The sequence below is a fragment of the Crotalus tigris genome, unplaced genomic scaffold (genome assembly GCF_016545835.1).
Source record: "Crotalus tigris isolate CLP2741 ecotype Arizona unplaced genomic scaffold, ASM1654583v1 scf7180000024472.5447098, whole genome shotgun sequence".
NCBI classification, from domain to species: domain Eukaryota; kingdom Metazoa; phylum Chordata; class Lepidosauria; order Squamata; family Viperidae; genus Crotalus; species Crotalus tigris.
This window is the reverse complement of record NW_024100643.1, coordinates 190,676-210,579: the sequence shown is the minus strand read 5'-3', so window position 1 is coordinate 210,579 and position 19,904 is coordinate 190,676. Positions and strand designations below refer to the sequence as shown.

At 36.8% G+C, this 19,904-nt stretch overlaps 1 protein-coding gene across 11 annotated transcripts in view; it reads left to right on the top strand.

Moving 5' to 3' along the window:
• The window catches only part of MLLT6 (MLLT6, PHD finger containing), a 112,821-nt gene that overhangs the window by 70,527 nt on the left and 22,390 nt on the right, over window positions 1–19,904 (top strand). For 9 of the 11 annotated variants that reach the window (XR_005555491.1, XR_005555492.1, XR_005555493.1 and 6 more), the window contains 4 exons: window positions 6,516–6,693; window positions 8,053–8,652; window positions 17,990–18,174; window positions 19,438–19,555. Coding sequence is in view for 8 of the 11 variants with exons in the window: in XM_039333178.1 (XP_039189112.1) it covers window positions 6,516–6,693; window positions 8,053–8,652; window positions 17,990–18,174; window positions 19,438–19,555 (1,081 nt within the window). In the remaining 3 variants the exon portion in view is untranslated. The remainder of the gene's footprint in view (window positions 1–6,515; window positions 6,694–8,052; window positions 8,653–17,989; window positions 18,175–19,437; window positions 19,556–19,904) is intronic. The other 2 variants (XM_039333179.1, XM_039333183.1) reach the window with 1 other exon arrangement.

Sequence of the window (19,904 nt, the reverse complement as noted above, 5' to 3'; positions counted from 1 at the left end):
GAGATATATTATTTCTGGTTGAGTTTCTGATTTTTTTTCTGATTAAAACATATTCTTTCTGGTTGATCGAGACAGATTCTTGATCTTCTGATTGGTCCCTATTTTGCTGAGGCATCAGTCTGAATCATAGAAGCCACTGATTTGTGGACAGAACTATTGATCTCTGAAATCAATCTTGGTTTAAAGCAGAATCCCCTTGTAGGAAAGGTGGGTGGCATAAAAATTTAATAAATAAATAAACTTTAACCAAGCAAGTGCCAAAAGATTTTTTTTTTAAATGTCGTCTATTTGGCACTATTATTACTACGTCACCATCTTTGACCACACAGTGGAACTCCAAAATAATAAAAGCTTTGTGGAGGGGGAGGGGTAGAATTACAATATAGCTAGTTAAAGCAATTTCCTGTATCTTGGATTATTAGACATTTTCTCCCAATTGCTCTGTCACCCTTTTGGATTCATGCCTTCTCCTAAATCAAACACCAGCTCTATCACTTAACTCTTTAATTTGTATAGTTGTAAAATGAAATTTTGGTTGATTCAGTTTCCCATTTTAAATGTGTCACAATCCATTGCCACATCAATCTGTGATTTTTTTTAAAAAAAACAGTTACATGTTTGAAGTATTTGTATGCATTTGATCTAGTTTAAATGGAGCTTTACCTCACATATATATTTTGCAAGATATATTATTTAGGGTTTTTTCCATTTTATTTTCATCAGTTTACACATTTCCTCCGAACATGCACATTTTAACACTTTGTTTTAAATATATCATCAAATTTGTCCTGAAAAATACAACTTAATTAAGTTCACATTAAAATGCAAATGAAATATATTTCTGCCCCATCTTCTAGCATGCCTTAAACATGGAGATTCCATTTTATATTTGTTTCTCTTAGCAAAAGTCAGTCCTATCTTTAAAAATTGCCTCATTCATATTATTTAAAAAATATGTAACTCACTATCATTTATAACGCAACCTCAAATCAGGGATAGGAAAAAAAACAGCGTACAGTATAATAAGCCATTTTGTCAAGCACACAGACAACTCTTTTGTTATTGAAACTGTTGAAGACTTTAGTTTTTAAGAGGATATTCAATGTTTAGTCTTGTTCCTCTTTTTATCGTTCAAGTTTAAAATGTTATATTTAAGCATTTTTATTGTTACTTTGTTTTGCTTCTGCTTTATTATTTTTTTCCATGATTTATTTATGTTCTAAGCCACCTAGGACTTGGTAGAGAGAGATATATAAATATTCGAAATGAATATCTTAAAGAAAGTTAAAAACTCATAATGTAATACAGAGTAACCAAAGTTCCAATAGCAAGATACTAAACATAGCACTACAAATTTAACTGAAAGCCTGGGAAAACACTCATGGCGATAAAAACTTGTAAGATGTGACACCAAATATAACTAAAAAATGAGATAATTTCACAACTGGGCACTGTATCAAAAATGGGCTTATAATGAATCTCCAGCAAATGTGGCACTCTCAAGAAGTTTGTTTTTTTAATAGACAGGCTGGTTAATACTGCAAGGGGAGAAAAAAACCACTTGGATACAAAGTTTGTAGGACTTGATATAGGAATCAATTCTTAAGTCTATAAGGCTTGTTTACTGTGTAAACAATTCAATAAATATTAAAGTTTTATCAGAGAACAGATACCATATATGTTTCTTCTCCAATGCATTGTAAAGAAAGACTCAGAAAGTGTCTGCCCTGATGTATACATAATTGTATGTAAGTTTTAAACTGGAAATAGTTCACTTGCTAGAATTTTTGTACTGTGACCATTTTCATCTTAATAAAAGTTGTTAAACAGAACTTCGGGAGAAAAAAAATAGTTTCAGTTCTGGCAGCTACCAGAGATCTAATCATCCCTAAAATTGTACTTAGCTTGGTAGTGAATAGGTGCAATAAATTACTTTAGGAAGTGAACTGCAAAACTTTGCACTGGCTACAGTTTCCAGTATCGTACCTACATCATGTTTTGAAATTATGGATGCATGGGAGTCATTGTGGCTAGGCTTACATGGGGGCATATTCGTTCATCTTCGGTATGCATACTGTACAGTACATGCATGTCTTGAAACAGGAGAACCTAGACACACAACAGATTATTTTTTTTAACTAGATCCTGTACTTTGTTATCATCTGGGTTTTGGTGTAGAATTTCCCATTCAAATATGTCTTTGTTACATTCTCCCTATATAGAATCCCCACATTGCCTGGGGGGTAGAGGATGAAGAAGTTTTATTCCAGAAATATGGACAAATCTTCTGAAGCTCTGTCTCTCTAGACTTTTCATTCTTCTCTAATTCTTGCCTATATGAGTTGTTCTCTTGCATCTCTGTTTGAATGAGATGTCTTATCTGATTTAGATTGTTCATTGTTCCCTCTTCCTCCTCCTGCTCTCAGCAGACCTAATCTTTACCCATGGTGCACAGTTCTGCCTTCAGTGGCTTTTGTGCACTCTCCCCTCCCTACTCTTACTTTCTCCAATTTGGGTCATTCCTTATAGCAATTCCTTTCATAAAAGAAGATCCTCTTGGCTGCAGGACAGGATATGCAGGAATATTGAGAAGAGACTGATTCAGGGTATAATTTTCCCTCAAGTGATAGCTTATGCTGGTCAATATTTATTGACTGTGTGTGGTTGATGTTTTTACATCTGTACTCTTAAGGGTATATTTATTTACTCTGTGAATTTTGCTGATCTTGCAACTTAGAGAGTTGATGATGAAGAGTTCAAAAAGGTCAGAGGGAGAGCAGTTATGTTTCCAAAGGATTGAAGCAAAAAACAAAGCAATAGAAATAGCACTTAGACTTATATACTGCTTCATAGTGCTTTTCAGCCCTCTCTAAGCAGTTTTCAGAGTCAGCATATTTCCCTCAATAATCTGGGTCCCCATTTTATTGATCTTGGAAGGATGGAAGGCTGAGTCAACCTTGAACCTGGTGAGATTTGAACTGCCAAACTACTGGCAGTTGGCAGTCAGCAGAATTAGCCTATAATACTGCATTCTAATCATTGCGTCACCACAGCTCTACTAGTGGCTGGCTGTCTTTTGCTCCACTGAAGTTATTCCAGTTGCTATCATATATCTAGTAGACTGGCCCAAACCCAAATGGCTGGGAAACTGTCTGGAATTGGCAGCTGGAACAGGCTGGTGGAATTAAATCTATGCCACAATATTTTAAGCTAGAGGCAGTGACAGTAGTGTAATAATGTAGGCAAATGCTACAGCTATTGGGGTAGGAGGGGACCTGACAGCAAAAGAAAGAAGCAATGAGAAGAGATGAAGAAAGAAGCATAATCATGACTAAATGAAAAGTGTTTGCCATAAGCACAAAATAATTAATTGAACTGAAAAAGATTTAAATAGAAGAGAAAGAGAAATTTCTAGTCCTCCAGAATTTTCTACAATCCTCACTATTGATTGTGCTTGCTACACTACTGGGAATGGTAGTTTAGTAGCATCTGAAGGGCCACAGACTCCCCACTCCTCCCTCCCAATTTAGAGCACACACTTTGAGCCAATGAGATTGTGAGTTTGGCAGTGAGATTCATGGCAGGAAAAAACCTTGTAACAGCAAAACAGGTTGGAAAACTAAGGCTTCTCATTTAGTTTAAATGGTGAAATTTACAGGCAATTGCAATTGTCAGTCAAGTGACACCCCTGAGAAGAATGGCAAACAGTTTGCTTCCTAAATTGATTGTTATATTTGAACTTTAATTGAAAAGTCTGAGCTTCTCACCAGTAATCTCTGAAAACATCTGGGTCTTTCTCTTTAACTGTTGGCTGTTTGAAAAGTTAATGAATTTTCCATTAAAGGTTCATTTTGGAATCACATTTTGGCCCAGCATTAATGCATTATTGTTATTTCAGTCATCTTTTGGCATTGTGGACTTTAAAAGGTCTTTGATGTGGTTTCTGAGTTACTTCCACCCCCTACATGTGCCTCTCTGCATTCCTATAACTTTGCATGTATTGTGAATAGCTTCTAATGTACATTAGCAGAGAGGTACTGATAAGGAGGAAATCCTCCTTAGTGTTTCTGTCTGAAAGGGAGTAGTTAATGAGGTCGGGTGTTTGAATCAGCCTGATGTATGGATGATGGTGTTTTTTTTCATTTTGCACTTCTTTGAGGAATTACCATCTTTGTCCCATCCTTGCATTTCTTTCCATCTTATTGGCCTCTGCAATGTTTAGCAGATGAGAAAACTGAAAAAAGATGGTTACAAATCCAACTGAATTTATAAATCAGCTCAGTTGATTACAAGTAGTTCTCGATTTACGACCACAAGTTGAAGTCAAAATTTCCATTGCTAAGCAAGACAATTGTTAAGTGAGTCATTTTACAATCATTTTTCCCATGGTTGTTAAACAAATCAGTACTAAATGAATTGTGGTTGTTAAGCAATCTGGGTTTCCCCATTGACTTTGCTTGTCAGAAGCTCCCTAGGAAGGTTGCAGATGACAATCCCCGGGATGCTGCTGTAAATACATGTCAAGTCGCCAAGCACCTGAAATCTGATCAGGTGACTTCGGGAGATGCAACAACTGTCATAAGTGACATAAGAACTAGTCATAGGTTACTTTTGTCAGTGTCATTGTAACCGTGAACAGTCATTAAACAAATGGTTTTAAGTCAAGGACTACGTGTATTCATCCAGAGTTATATTCCTGGACAAAATACAGAACCTCAGGATAATCATCCCCTGATTTTCATGTACTTATCTGGAATGCATGTTGCACAGAACTGGTTGATTGACATAACAGAGTAAATGCAGTAGGTTTTTATTCAACTAATAATATGGTTGTATACAATTTCTGTATTGTGTAGAGAGCAGAAGGAGAGAGATTGTCTCCTCAAAATGATATCAACCAAGTAAAAAATTATCTCTCATTCTAATGTATAATAACAATATATATTGCAGAGCACCTAAGGTGTATTTTTGGCTTCACGATTGGTCTTCCACCTTCCATCTTACTATCATTCATTGCTTCAGTTTCTACTTCTTTTAAAGCTTCTTCTCTGGGTTTTTCCAAACATTTTTGTTTGCTTGGAGGGCTCCAAACCCATCTTTAAATCACCCAATAAATAAGTTTCTCCCAGTTATACATCACAATATGTGTGGGGCTAAAATGATCTGAAAAAAGGTTATTAAGTATGACCCTTATTCAGTTAGGAAACTTGAATAGGAACTACTGAAATAATCCCGAAAGAATAATAAAAACAATATTTACATGGTTTATATTGGTTATAACCTCTGGAACAGTAAAATCCTGGTTATGATTTTCCCTGGCAATTCTTTATCGTATAATTTTACATAAATTTTATGTTTTACACTACATGGATGAGTGAGCAGCAGATCAAAAATAAAATAGGGAGAGGAAAGCTTGACTGTTTGAATTTTTGCTTAAAAGAAATAAAAAAATGTCCCACGATGACATGGGAACATGGACATAGAATATTAAAAATAAAACATTAATTGCATTACTGTATAGGAATAAAATAATTTAGAGGTTTTGCTTGAGGATAATGTATGAGGTACAGGGGAGAACACCTTTATCTTTCAGAGATCAGTTTCAGGAAGGGGGGAAAACAGAAAGGGAAAAAAAAGCATGAGACACCATTAATATATAACATGTTGAAAGCAGATTGGAGAACTTATTCTTCCTCTTTTCAGTTTTCTAACCTGCTGGGTGTATTTATGTCTTTGAAGGCAAATTCTGAAAGTATGCTTGACCTATGCTGCTTCTGTGTAATCTTAGGGTTAATGTTAATGTTATTTTATCTGCAATTGTTATGATTATATTGCCCAGAATCAGTTATTGTGAGATCCGCAGCTATATAAATTTGAGAGAAAGAAAAAGAGATTGTTGTATGAGTGCTTTGTTCTCTTGTAAATGGTTATTATAAGACTATGTATTATTAATCCTGTTTAAATTCATCATCTCCAAACTTCACCATGGCATCCTCCAGATTTTTCGGTATTACAACTGAAAATTCCTAAATATTTCTATGGAACAAATTTTATTTTCATGGGCATGAAATCCATGGGTTCAAATGATAAGATTTATTTTTTAAAACCATTTATGTAACATACACACATCTCATCAAGGTATTTCTTGGCAACATTCAAAATGGATCTGGAATAGGCACTAGGAATATTTTGTTAAAAGTAAGAGTTACATGACAGTGGGATGAAAGGCTTCAGACAGTGATGGACTTATTTTAAGCAAAGGCTAACATGCCTTTTTCTGGCAAGTCCTCATTTGAGTTTTAAAAATACTCATCCATGGAAGAAAACACAATTTATTCAGCCATGATCCAGAATGAGAAACAATTTCTGAGGCTGTCATTTTGGTGATGCAGATCATTGCTGTTTTTTGGACATTCTGAGCAAATATTTCTAAAATATAAAATATGCTATGCAGTACAGATGTGAAAGAAATCTTCAACACACAACCTCTTAATTTCCCTATTTGTTAATTTCAGCAGAGTTCCACCAGCCACCATGAGAGCAGTAAAGAACCCTCAGAGGTCATCAGATCGGAGGTGAAAGGCAAAAGATCTTCAAGCCACGGCACAAGCCACAAAACCAAGAAGTCTGGAAGTGGGAAAAGCTCAATAGGTTTTGCCTCATCCTCATCCAGTGTAACATTTCCACCAGCAGGTGAAGAAAGAAACAGAAAAGATGGGAAGGGGGGGGGGTACTGAATTAGCCAGGCTTTACTGAATGGTAGGTGGACAAGTCTTCTGAATGGTAGATAAGTCTTCACTGTTTTACATGACCCTCGGCTCCTCTTAGGGAGTTATTAATTCTGCTCCTGCTGTACATTGACCAGAAGTCAGTCCAAACATTTTTTCCCCATATGTTCTAACTCTTAGATACAAAGTTAGGCTTCAGGGATTGTTGGCAGTCCTAGTAAATTTTCATATGTTCGAATGGATGAAGTAGAGCTGATCAGCAGATAGTCAGATTTCCATATCTTGCGTAGTTCTTTCCTGTCCCTAAAGGCTAACAGAATCCAGACGGATGATACAAGAAACTGAAACACAACATATATCAATTATGTAATTCAGCTATATTTGATTTTTTCCCATTTCTTTACACAATTAGTCCCTGATTGCCACTCTCCTTTCTTTGACCATTGATAAGTGTGGATCAAGATCCATTACTCTAATTAGTGGTTTTAGGCAAGTGATTATTGCTCTCTCCATATCTACAAAATAAGTATTATATAAGTAGTAGCAGTAATAGTATCTTAGTACTTAATAGTACCTATTAAGTACCTATAGCTAAGACTTTACACAGTACATATCACAATATATCATATCATATTCAACAAAAAATGTAATGGGCACTTAAAGTCCAATTGCTCCTCACGGTAAAGCAAGAATAAGGTAATATTTAACTGACATAGTACGTACACTCAGTTTAGTAAAGCCCACATTAGACATTTCTCACTAATTCCAAACATTTCCTACATCTACTACAAATAGTCCTTGTTTAGGGATCGGCAACTCAGTTGTTAAGTGAAGCAATCACTAAGTGAAACTGTGACTGTGCTTATGATCTTAATTCAGCTTTCCTTTCTTTATAGATCCACAAAGGTCATATAAAACAAAGATCCAGAGATTACTTTTTCATTATTTTTGTAACAGCAAATGGCTACTAAATGAGGACTACCTGTAGGGCCACAAAATAGTAAAATATGGCCCAAATATATGATTAGATCACTTCAGAATAAGAGTTTATTTATTATGCATAATGGAGATAAGGCCCATGAATGCAAATGCATGCAATTACTTCACAAAAGCTAATTTTTAGTTTATAATGGGATGAGGATTTTTGGTAGTTCAAATATTTTAATTGTAGTTTTGAATCGATTTAATTGTGATCAGCAGGCAGGGAGCTGTTTGCCATCTTTTACTTTATAAAGTACAAGATGAGATATATGTGAGAGCCTCAGCTAGAACATCTCCAGTCGGCTTGCTGTAGATTTCAGGATTCTGCTTGATCCTCTTTCAGGTACGTCATGCAGCTCCTTGCCCTTCTCCCAGGACTTTGTAACCTTTCCAAAGCTTGAGCAGCAGCAGCCTGAGGAAGAGAAATACCACAAACCCCTCTCTTCATCCTCGTCTTCCTCCCACTGCTCTCCACTGTCGGAAGGGCAGAAAAGTGATGTCTTTGAGCAGAAGGTGATCTTTTCAGGTTTTGGCTCCATCATGCGTTTCTCTACCTCGGCTGTGAGTCAGCAGAGGGGACGGGATGCTTCCCCTGTGGACTACAAGACCTCCAACTCAGTTGCTGGCACCCCAAGTGGGAGTGGTGGAGTCAGCAGTGGCAGCAGCCATAAGCGCATGCCGTCTCTTAGTGGGGAAGAAGTAGAAGTCCTGAAAGAAAAAAAGCACAAGGCCAATAAGAAAAGTAAGCATGGACCAGGAAGGCCCAAGGGTAGCAAGAACAAAGAAGTGCCAGGTACACAACTGATTGGGACTCCAGGTGTCTCTTCTTTGCCTTTCTCTGGGGGATCCCTCACCAGCTCCAGCATCAGTGGCTCTTCACGTTCATTCAGTCATGGATCCACCCTTCCAAGCCTCAGCCTAGAATCACCACTTCTGGGATCGGGTAGGTAGGCCTCTGGCCGGGATGCTACATGTTTTAGTTGATTGAAGTATAGGATTTGTGATTCTAGGAAAATGAGGTAAGAGATGATACAATGATATATTTACTAGGATTTTTTTCCCTCCAGGTTGACCCTGATTGAGAAACTCTTATTAAAAGCACATACCATAGCAAGATGACTGAGAAATTATATTATGTTAATCCATAATGTGGTTGTTTGGCCTTGGCTCAAGTGTGCCATGTAAACCCAGCTTTTTAATCCTCGATTTGTAGCTTAGATTACTGTATGAACCTAGCAAATAGTGATTTAATCTCAGGGATGCTCTGTTTCTGCTAGCAAAAAATCATCTTAGTTTTTTAATTGGTTTGTAATTTCCTAAGCCAACACTGCTGTGCTTTCAGTATCACTTTCTGTTATTGTAACTCCATCACACCTCTAAAACTGAGAGAAATTATCACTGCTCATTCTAACGATGTTGCAATCATATATCTCTATTGCCATTGAAGGCTGAAAATAATCGAAAAAAGCAAGTTTATACACACATGCACAGAACAAGTGCTGCTTTTCCTTCATCCCTATCTTCAAAATTCCTCAGTTGTATTGGTTATTGTTCGTGTCTATTAATTCATTTATTCTGGACTGTTTGTTTCTAGGCTTATTAATCAGGGCTATCTGCATTTCTTAATGTGAAATGAGTTGTTTGCTAGGCAATCAAAGAATTCTAAGATGAATATGAGCTAATGTCCTCCAAACACAATTACCTTTGTAAAGCAGGTTGAAGGGGAGGAATCTTCTCTGAATGAAGTTTATAGATTCCTTAGATTTTCACATAGTTTGTAGATTCCTCAGTTTCATACAGCTTTTCTTACTTGACAGAGATGTTCAGGAGGAGATGGTAACAGAAGTTAACCAAGTGTACAGTATGCTGTACATTGACATATCTGCAATGTTCTGCTTGACTTTCCAATACCACATCATATTGGAGCCATCCACACAAAAAGCAAACAAAGCATTACCTTAGCCTGTTTTTTATGAAAGTAAGCTAATATCAAACTTGGTCCATCACCATGTTTCACAGGTTGGATAATGTTCTTTTGCCAAACACAATACTTTTCATTCAAACCTAAAAGTTCTTCTTTGATGTCAATGGGGCACAGAACTTTCTTCCAATAGCCCTGATTTACTCAGAAATCTCCTTTACTCAAGCCATAACACACTTCCGCACATCTTATTGTGAGGGCCAAACTTCAGTACTGAATACATTACCCAGAATTTTGTTTTTAAATAAGACAAGACCTCCCACACTCACACTTGATTATCATCCCATTGATTGAAATACCTAACTAATTTCCCATTCAAATGATAATCCTACTTAAAAGGGTTCACAAACTTTTAAGCATCACTGTAGAATAACATCTATTTGTACGTGATGTTATCATTCTTTTAAATATTTTTATTGATTGCTTGATATTAATTTTATTTTATTTTTTAAAAAATTAGCTGAGATTCCCTAGAGCCTCGCTTATGCTCCATTGCCCATTTTCTGTTGCTTTTGTAGAATCTGAGCATACACAACTCATTAGAACAAATGCAGAAGGCAGACAGTAGAATCCAATGCATTCAATTTCTTCTTTTGTCTCAGTAATCTGGCTGCCAATTAGACCTATATAAAGATTGCAGCCCAGGTGATATGACTGCTGTTAATCTTTTTCAAGCAATGCCTGCTGCTTCTCCAACATCCCTACGTAAGTTGAAATTGCGTATTTCCTTGACCCTTGAGAAGCTAAAGAAAGCAACATTAAAAAAATCATTAAGGTAATGAACTCAACTGTTCTTGGGATGATTACTTGTGAACTTTGCAAGAAAGGGTTAAGAGTAAAGAACCCCAAGGCTGAGCACGTTATGGCTCGCTTATTTGGCAGCTGCTTTGTCGTTATCTGGCTTGCTTTCAAACACTTCTATTCAGGTCGCACAGTAAGTAGAAAGAAGAATTAAAAAGGGAAGCTGGAAGAGTTGGACATTAGCATCTCTCTGGTTTCCTAGTGACTGCAGCCTTTTACTTTCTCTACTTCAGGGCAGGGGAGGAGCCAAGGAAGAGAAGGAGAGAGAATTCAGGATGTAATTATTTTCCAGGGTGGAGCTGTTATAAACCACAAGCCTTCTATAATCTCAGCCTCTGGCAATAGATTTCCACCCACCCACCCTTCTTTTCCCTCCCTCTATTGTGTTCAAAGAAAGAGAGGCTTTTTATGTCTGATGGGTCCGCCCAACAACCACAGTCCTGATTTTTGACATACATTATGCTGGACTCTGAGTGCAGAACCTTCAAAGAAGACTAGCTCTCGGATGACGGAATCTGTAGACCAAGGCTTGTTTTTAAATCTATTTTTTGCATGCAGACATTGCATCTGAAGTAGCATCCAAACCTGCACTCTGATTAGACAAATCCTATGAGAATGCCAGGATCCATTTAAATGGAAGTGAAGATAGGAGCTCTTCCGCTGGCCAAATTCGTGTCATCCTCTACTTTTTTTTTTAATGCCCTGTATGGTTTGCTGTGTAGGCAGCAGCCAACTGTAGGGACAGAATATTAGTGGAGAGTTATTTCAAATCTGTATAGACAGAGAAGGAGGTGTGGAAGGTGCTTAAGAAGAAATGTGTCTCAATCTCAGTTAAGATATCTGAACCAATGGGTTATAATATCTGGGACGGTTGATTGAATCTACAGGCATAATGTGCAAGATAATGTAGTAGAGTAATCTCTTTTCTGTTGTGTAAGTAATGTAGTAAGAATGTAGGAAATTGGGTTCCCTTTCAGCTAGAACATTGGTTTTTTTCCTTCATAAAATTGCTGGGGGACTCAGTATATAAAGTCATGGTTCTGTATAACAGGTAAGAGATCTGGCTTGATGTGGTGATTAAGGCATCAAGTTAGAAACAGTGAGACTATAATTTCTAGTCCTGCCTTAGACACAAATTTAATTGGGTGTCCTTGGACTAATGAAGCACATTCTTGTTACACTAATTCACCCTTTTTAGAGACATACTTTTAGTCAGAAACAACAAAAATTTGTACACAAAATGACAAAAGGATTTTCACAGCAGTGTTTTGCATCACAGATCTCCCAGTCTTATCTATTTTGGGTTTTCTGATTGATGCAGTTTTATTTAAAACCATTGGCAAGTTGACATTTTCCTTTTAATTACTGCAGATCAGAAAACTCTTGTGGGTACTCTATACCCTCATGGGTGAATATTCTCATTTTATCCTGGCTCCTAGGCCCAAGAGAGCAATTATTTATCTCTGCCACTCTTGCATAGAGGTTCAGTATCTGTGTTCAAGAGTTTTTGTATGTAGGGTTTCTAGAAACAAAATATAAAAAAGAAAAGAATGGTGGCTGTTTCCCCTTGCTGTTGTCTCCATATGCGTTTCGTCAATAATTCTGAGTGTAAAGTACAGCTACCATAATTGGGCTGTGCAAATTAAGAGGATTGCAATTGTTAGTAATAAAGAATTAGAATTTTCAGTGCATGTGACTTTCAAAAAATCTGGACAATGGCCAGATATTAGTAAAGAGATGCAGAAAACTCTTTGCTTCCATATACTGGTCACATGGAGTTTTGCAGGCCAGAAAGGTAAGCCTAAAAAGGAACTGTCAGATGTCTTTATGTGAATCAGACTTGTTGCTGCTTCCCCAATAGGAAATATGTGGTCATATAACCTTCCTATTCTCCTGCTTTCCCTCACTTGTACACCCTGGAATAGGTTTGGTAAGAACAGCATTTAAAAGGTTTGTTTTATGCTCCTAGTATTCAGAAAGTATCCCCCAGTCTCAACTGTGGATCTGTTTCAAACCATTTTGTGAAGAATTTTGGGTGGAAATGCTCATGGCACAGAAATGGGCTAAGATATTCATCAGGAAGAAGCTCTTGCGATCTCACTGACTTTTGATAAAATGCACAACAGAGTGTGTTTTAATATGTTTTATAACTATCATCAGACTATAAGTTTGATTTTAGTTTTGCTACAGTATATTAACACAGGTTAGCAGTGTTGGGAAATGTAGCTTGAATAGGTTGCAAATTAAAAATTAAGGAAGTGGTGGCCAAATCTACATTTTTCTTCAAGTAATTTGCTGTCTCTCTATCAGACACATAATTTAGTTAGGCCTCAGGGTTTTTAACGGTTTTGCATGTAGATGCCTTACAGTTTCAAATTCCCCCTTTTGTCATCACAGATAGCCATTGCCAAGCCTCATTCCAATGGATCTGGACAAGATCTTTTAACAAATAGGAAAAATTGTCACCAATTGACAAATCTTCTTTTTTGAGAATGTTTCCAAACTTTGTGATTCTTACTTTGTTCCATTAATTGTGTAAGGGTCAGCAGATACCCAAAGAACTTGAGATTCCGACAGGGCAAATCAGGAGACTCAAGCGGAGGCTTCCAAGACATACAGAACTTTACTTGGCCAATTGAAGTTGTTGGGTGGAACACTGTCCTAAACACTGGCAGTTGTGTTCAGAAGTGCCACACAGTGGTCAGGCACTTCTATTTATATACAGATAACAACCAATCACAAGGTGACATTTGTTGTCACACAGAATGTTAATCAATCATCTTTCATTACTTTCCCGCTCTTTCCCCTGCCTCTGGGTCTGTGTACGTGATCTTCCTGCTTTCACAAAATGGCGTTCCTAACACAAGCATAGTGTACAGAAGCAAAATGGCAGTCATTATGCTAATAATAAGAATAACCTTTTGTACAATCCCTATACTTGATACTGCATTTAAACTGGAGGAATTTAATACCAAATAATAATTAGCATATTATGAATAATATATTTTTAATATTCTATCATCTCCAAATTTAACAAGCATTATTTTGCACTTATGCTATTACAACTTTATGAATTAAGTATCACTTCCTTTGTATTGCAGCTGGGAGGCTGAACTTGAGAAGGTAAGATGTCAGTTGTACCTCCACTAGCGACTTGCATTGTTTTGATAGCATTACCCAGTCATCACTAAAATTATTTAAAGCATGATATCACTGCTATCACTTTGGCACCATGATGCTTAGATGACTGTAGAAGATGCTACAAGTCACTAATGGAGAAATGGTTGAGCAGCTTCTATTCACAGCTTATCCGCTTAGGCTCTATTTTAGACCAACTGTATGAATAATTGATAGGTGTATGGAATAAATGTTTGCTGTCCCAATAGTCAAAGTAGGTTTTAGCTTTAGCTAATTTCCAAAGAACATGTATTCCAGTTTGTTGTCTGCAAAAACAAATCTGCACATAACCAATTCTTTATTCAGATGTTACTGTCTTCATTGGAGATCACTCCCAAAGAGTAAAGTGGAAAGCACTGTACAATTAAATCTAAGAAATGTTATTATTGCATCCTCAACCTTCTGCTAGAGAAAAGGAAATCCTATTTTGGAAGGTATGAAATCAAACTTGGAGTTTCCCGTATATGTTTTGAATCTAATTCAATATATACCTCAGCCTTTAGCTCTGTAGATAGGAAATTCTTGGTATGGATGTCTGTAAGATGGAGTAAAGGGATAATTGGTACTCATGAATGAACAATAATATTGGATCCTCAACTTTTATAAACTAAAAAGAGCTAGTCCCTATTCTTTCTGTAAGGTACTATTATGCCCATTTTTAAGATAGGCTACATCCAGGGGGTTTTAGCCAATAAAGAAGTAGTTGTAGATATTTTTCATATATACTCTTTAGTAAAGGGATAACATTTTTTAAAAACTTTATATCTGATTTTAAAAAAAATTAAAGAAAGAAAGAGAGAATATTTTGCTAATATTCTCTTTCCTGGGTTTCTTCCTCTTACTGAACCATCTAAAGCCATCCACAAAAATGACCAGTACAGTAATCTCCTGTTAATTTTTTTACCTCATTTATTTTTATGAGGAGGATTTGGAGCAACTAAGGAGCAGGGGTGGGGGGCAAATATTGCAAGGCCCTCAGAGCATTTTAGCTACAGATGGAGGGGAGGAATTCCAGGAACATAATGAAGGAATCCCTGCCAATGAGCAAATGTTCTCCCTCAGCTCCATAGAAGAGGCTGCAAAATGGTCCTGATCAGATTTCCAAGAGCAGGAATTAAGCCAATATCCATATGTACCTAGGATAAACAAAAAAAAATAAAAATGATTGTGCGTATCTCAAGATACAAAACTCAACTTTTTGTATATAAAGCATATGATCTGGATCACACCATCGCAACGTATCATTCCATTATTTATTCTGCCCCCATAAGTGCTTCTGCCGAGAACTAATAGTTCAGCTTCTCAAGATCTGCAGAAATCGTACAGAATCTTAAGGAGATAGAAGAACTCTATAAATTGCATTCCATGGGGGAAGAAAAGCATGGAAGGTCCAACATTTCCTTGATTTATTATTTGTCTGACCAGGAGAACCTCTGTCTCAGAGCACTAACAACTTTTCTTTTTTTCATTAGCCCATCATTGATATCAAATTGTTTTAAAACCTAGACAGTCTTCTTGGATTTTAGCCATTTAGGCCATAGCTGAGAAGAAATTTTCTTGCTGCTGAAAATTGAAAAAACAAACAAAACAGACCTAAGGTATCATATCTCAAAGTTAGACATATCTATCCGGATAGCCCTGCTATTCATGCTGCTAAGTAACCAGTATTATTGAAATGATAAGTTATTTTTAATTAAAATGCAATCAGATACCGAAAATGCAATTTCAAAGATGAACATGAAATTTCCAGAACATTTGTGAAGTTTACAATTCAAATAATGTAAGAATTGTATTACCTCTACTGATATTATTTTTTTAAAAAACAGCTTATGAGTAATGTGAAAGTAAAGTGCGCTCCAAATGCCAAATATATATAGTTGCTAAAAAAAAGAAAAAGGCAGCCCATATAGATTCCACTGCTATAGAATGTTCACCATTTTTCCAAGATGAAGGGAAAGCCTTTTAACTCAGAGCCACATTGTGTGCTTTTCATGCAAAACATTTATTCCTGGCATCTCCAGGTGGGACTGGGAAAAACTCCAGTTTGAAATCCTGGAGAGTTGCAGATTGATGGAGAGACTGGTTTGACTTTGCTATAAGGCAGCATCCTATGTAGGTAGTTCTCGACTTACGACAATTGAGCCCAAAATTTCTGTTATTAAGTGAGACAGTTGTTAAATGAGTTTTTCCCCATTTATGACCTTTCTTGCCATGGTTGTTAAATCGCTGCAGTTGTTAAGATAGGAACATTGTTGTTAAGTGAATCTGGCTTCCCCATTGACTTTGCTTGTCAAAGGTCCCAAAAGTTGATCGTGTAATCCCAGGACAATGCAGCTGTCATAAATATGAACCAATTTCCAAGCATCCAAATTTTGATCATGGGGATGCTACAATGGTCATAAGTGTCAAAAATGGACATAAGTCACTTTTTTCAGTGCCATTGTAACTTCGAATGGTCACCAAATGAATTGTAAGCCGAGGACTACTTGTATTCTAATTTTAAAACATGGGATCCTCTTGCTGATAAACCGGGTGAAGCCAAAAGGTGAAGTCATCAGAACAGCATTGCTTTGTCATAGAACGGTACTCAGCAACAAAGCCCACACAGGAGAAAATAGGCAGGATTGTGGTGATATGCATTGTGTGTGCAAATAATAATCATATCCTATATTGCAATTTTTCCTTTCTTTGGGAAAACTACCTGGAGATGCTCATCATTCTTAGTGATATCTTGGGTGGTCAATCAGTACTATATGCACCTTGTTTTTGATTCATACTTGCAGAATAATTTTGTTTGGATCTTAATCAAAGAGACAGCTTAGCTCATTAAGAATGGTAAAAGCAAGAGTGCTTCTAATCACCCTCAAGACTATAAACCTTATTTGGTCTTTGATATGGTTAAGAGTTATAATTTGTGGTAATGATGTCATGAGTACTATTCTAAATGTCAGTTTGTTAACTTAAGGAATAAGTGGAGATCATATGACTTTTCCTTCCCATTGCTTCTGATCAATACCATGAGCATGATCACTTTTAGAGTTGCTAATGTTTTTCAGCAATATCTGAAGAAGCAATATGATCCTAAATCCTGGTAATATATATCTACTTTTTATCCAAATAGCTCCCAAAACACTTTATCATTGTAGAGGGTCAATCACGACCCTCAAGCTTATTTGCTAAAAGACATAATACCTACAAAAAATGCGAAGGGACAGTGAAGAAAAGGGTTTGTACATCAAAATCCAAATCACAAAGTTCTTGAGCTAAGAAAGACAGTAGCATATTTTAGAGAAATTTATATAGAGTAATGCTACACAGGGCAATACAATTTTGTTCTCAGGTCCAAAACACACAATAAACCAACTATGGAAGATTGGGGATGGCTGATAGATTAATAACACATCCCACCTCCCCTCCTTCTCATCCAATTCTCTCCTCCCTCCCCATCTTTTTAATTAGAGCTTAGTAATTGGATCTTTATATTATTTTATTTAAATAATGATGATGATGATAAAATTAGAAGGGACCTTGGAGGTCATCTAGTCTAACCCTCTGCTCAGGCAGGAAACCCTATACTATTTCAGAGAAATAGCTTGACTCCCTCTTCTTTGTGGCAACCCCTGAGATATTGGAACACTGCTATCATGTCCCCCTTCGTCCTTCTCTTCATTAAACTAGACATACACAATTCCAGCAACGTTCCTTATATGTTTTAGCCTCCAGTCCCCTAATCATCTTTGATGCTTTTCTCTGTACTCTTTCTAGAGTCTTAACATCTTTTTTACATCATGATGACCAAAACTGGATGCAGTTGGCCCTACCAAGGCATTGTAAAGTGGTATTAACACTTCACATAATCTTGATTCTATCCCTCTGTTAATGCAGCCCAGCACTGTGTTGGCTTTTTTGGCAGCTGCAGCACACTGCTGGCTCATATTTAAGTAATTGTCCACTAGGACTCTGAGATCTAGGTTTTGTACAGTTTTTTTTAAAATATTGTAATCCACCCAGAATTAGCCCATGGTAAGATGGGTGGCAATATATTTTACAAACAAATGAACAAGTAAATAAGGAAATATGAAATAATTATACCTTGAAAGAGTCTAATCTCAACTGATCATATAATATTGGCAGGTCCTGATGGAATTGTTTCACAAAAGTGATGGAGTAAAGCAAAGATGTAGTCCTTCCAGACAGAAAGAGGAAGGAAAATGAAACAATATCTCTTCTTTACAGATAGGGGGGTTGTTTGGTTGTTGTTTTTTCCTTGATGTTTCTTGATGGTTTTATCTCAAGCCCGACATTAATATTTTTCATACAGGGATCTATACCAGTAACAAGGATCCCATTTCTCATGGGGGCGGGATGCTGAGGACTGTGTGCAGCACTCCCCTCTCCTCTAATCTTCTGGCTCACCAAGGCACCTCATCACTCCCCCAGCTCACCCGCTCACCTTTTGCTGGCACCATCCCATCTTCCTCCTCTTCCTCCGTCTCTACTACCCAGGTAAGGTCTTTAAACACAGTCATTAATCATTTATGACATGTCTTAGGACTGAAGAAAGGCTTCATCTTTTTTCAAATTACTCATAATTTGAGAATTACTCATAAGACCACCCTACTTTTTCAGTGATTATCTATTTGTGTATGTTTATTAAAAAATATGAAACAGAAAGTAACCATGCATAACTGATGAACTGTGTTTGTGATTTATTAATAAAAAAATAGATCATGAATGCTTCTCTTAAACTAGGAATGATCAAGCTTTTCAGATTTGAGGGTTGCATCTCTTTCAGTTACGTGAGTCCAGCGGGGGTGACGGAATATTATTATTGAAGGGTATCCATACATATATGCTGAGTTAGTTTGGGGTAATAGTTGTGGTGCTAGGATTAGAAGCTAGAAGATTTTGAGTCCTAATCGTCCCAGAGGCACAGAAGCCAGTTGGAAACTTCAAAGGTAACCCAGCTCACAGGATTGAGATGGAACCCTTATGTACACTTGTAAAAAACAAATATAGGATATAAATCTAGTAATTTAAACAATCAATTATTTACCAAGCATGTCCTCCAGTGTTAACCAGCCCCTATCCCACAAAATTCAAAGACAGTTTTTAAATTATACCACTAAACAAAAATATTATCTTAGCAAGTTTCAAAAAACAGGCTATTCAGGTAGATTGCTTCAGGTGTTTATTATTCTGTTGAATCAACTCTTTGGCCAGTGGCAGGTTTCAATTCCTGCAAATGCACTCCTGTATTAGCCCCCCCCCCTTTAACTGAAAGCATAGGTTCCTAGCATTGTGTCACCTTCTAATGAAACATAAAGCAATATACAGTATGCATGTGATTATTCTTTGAAATGACTATCATCCTCCTCCTTCAGTGGTATAATCCAGACGATCCAGGGTGTGCTAGAGCTATTGCTTTTGGCTTTGCATTTACTAGCATACATTTATTTGTACACATTTACTCCAGACAAAGAAAGATGGGCAGAGCCAAGTGTGGTCCCACATTTTTGGCTGAAAAGAAACCCAAAATCATTTAAATAAACATTCATTTTAAAACAAAGTGAGTTTGTGTCCCTTAAGTAAAATGAAACTAATGTTTTGGATCCTTTCCAGGCAATGTATCAACTGGCTGCTTCTCCACTAAAAGATAATCCTTTCAGCATTATGAAGGACTTTCGGAAAAGCAGGAGAGAAGACACTGTTCTTAAAACAAAATGATTGAGTTTTTCTTCTCTTCTTCGTCTTTTTCCATTTTCACAGGTCTTCTCACTGGCAGGATCCACGTTTAGCCTCCCTTCCTCACACATTTTTGGAAGTCCCCTCACCTCTGGACTATCATTAAATCCTCTGCTCAACCAATCTGAAAACAACAGAACAGGTACAGATTTTATATGCAAGCATGGATCTCTTTAGAAAATGGCCTTCCAAAAATCAGCTCTATTTACATATTTACTTCTCTTTCCTGCTTCTGAGAAGATCCTGAGATCTTTAGGGCTGGTTAGCTTTCCATGTGTCAAAGCAAAGGCAGTTGGGGAGAGAGGGGAAAGACAAATTTATTCTCTATTGAAAAACACATACTTTACAAAGAACAAATTCTCTGGCAACTCAGTGCAGCACACGGCAAACAAACTGATGTCCCCCAGATATATATATTTTTAATATATAGCTCAAAACTACTATGGTAGCCAAGTGTCAGAAACATGACCTGAGGCTCCTAAGAAAGTCAA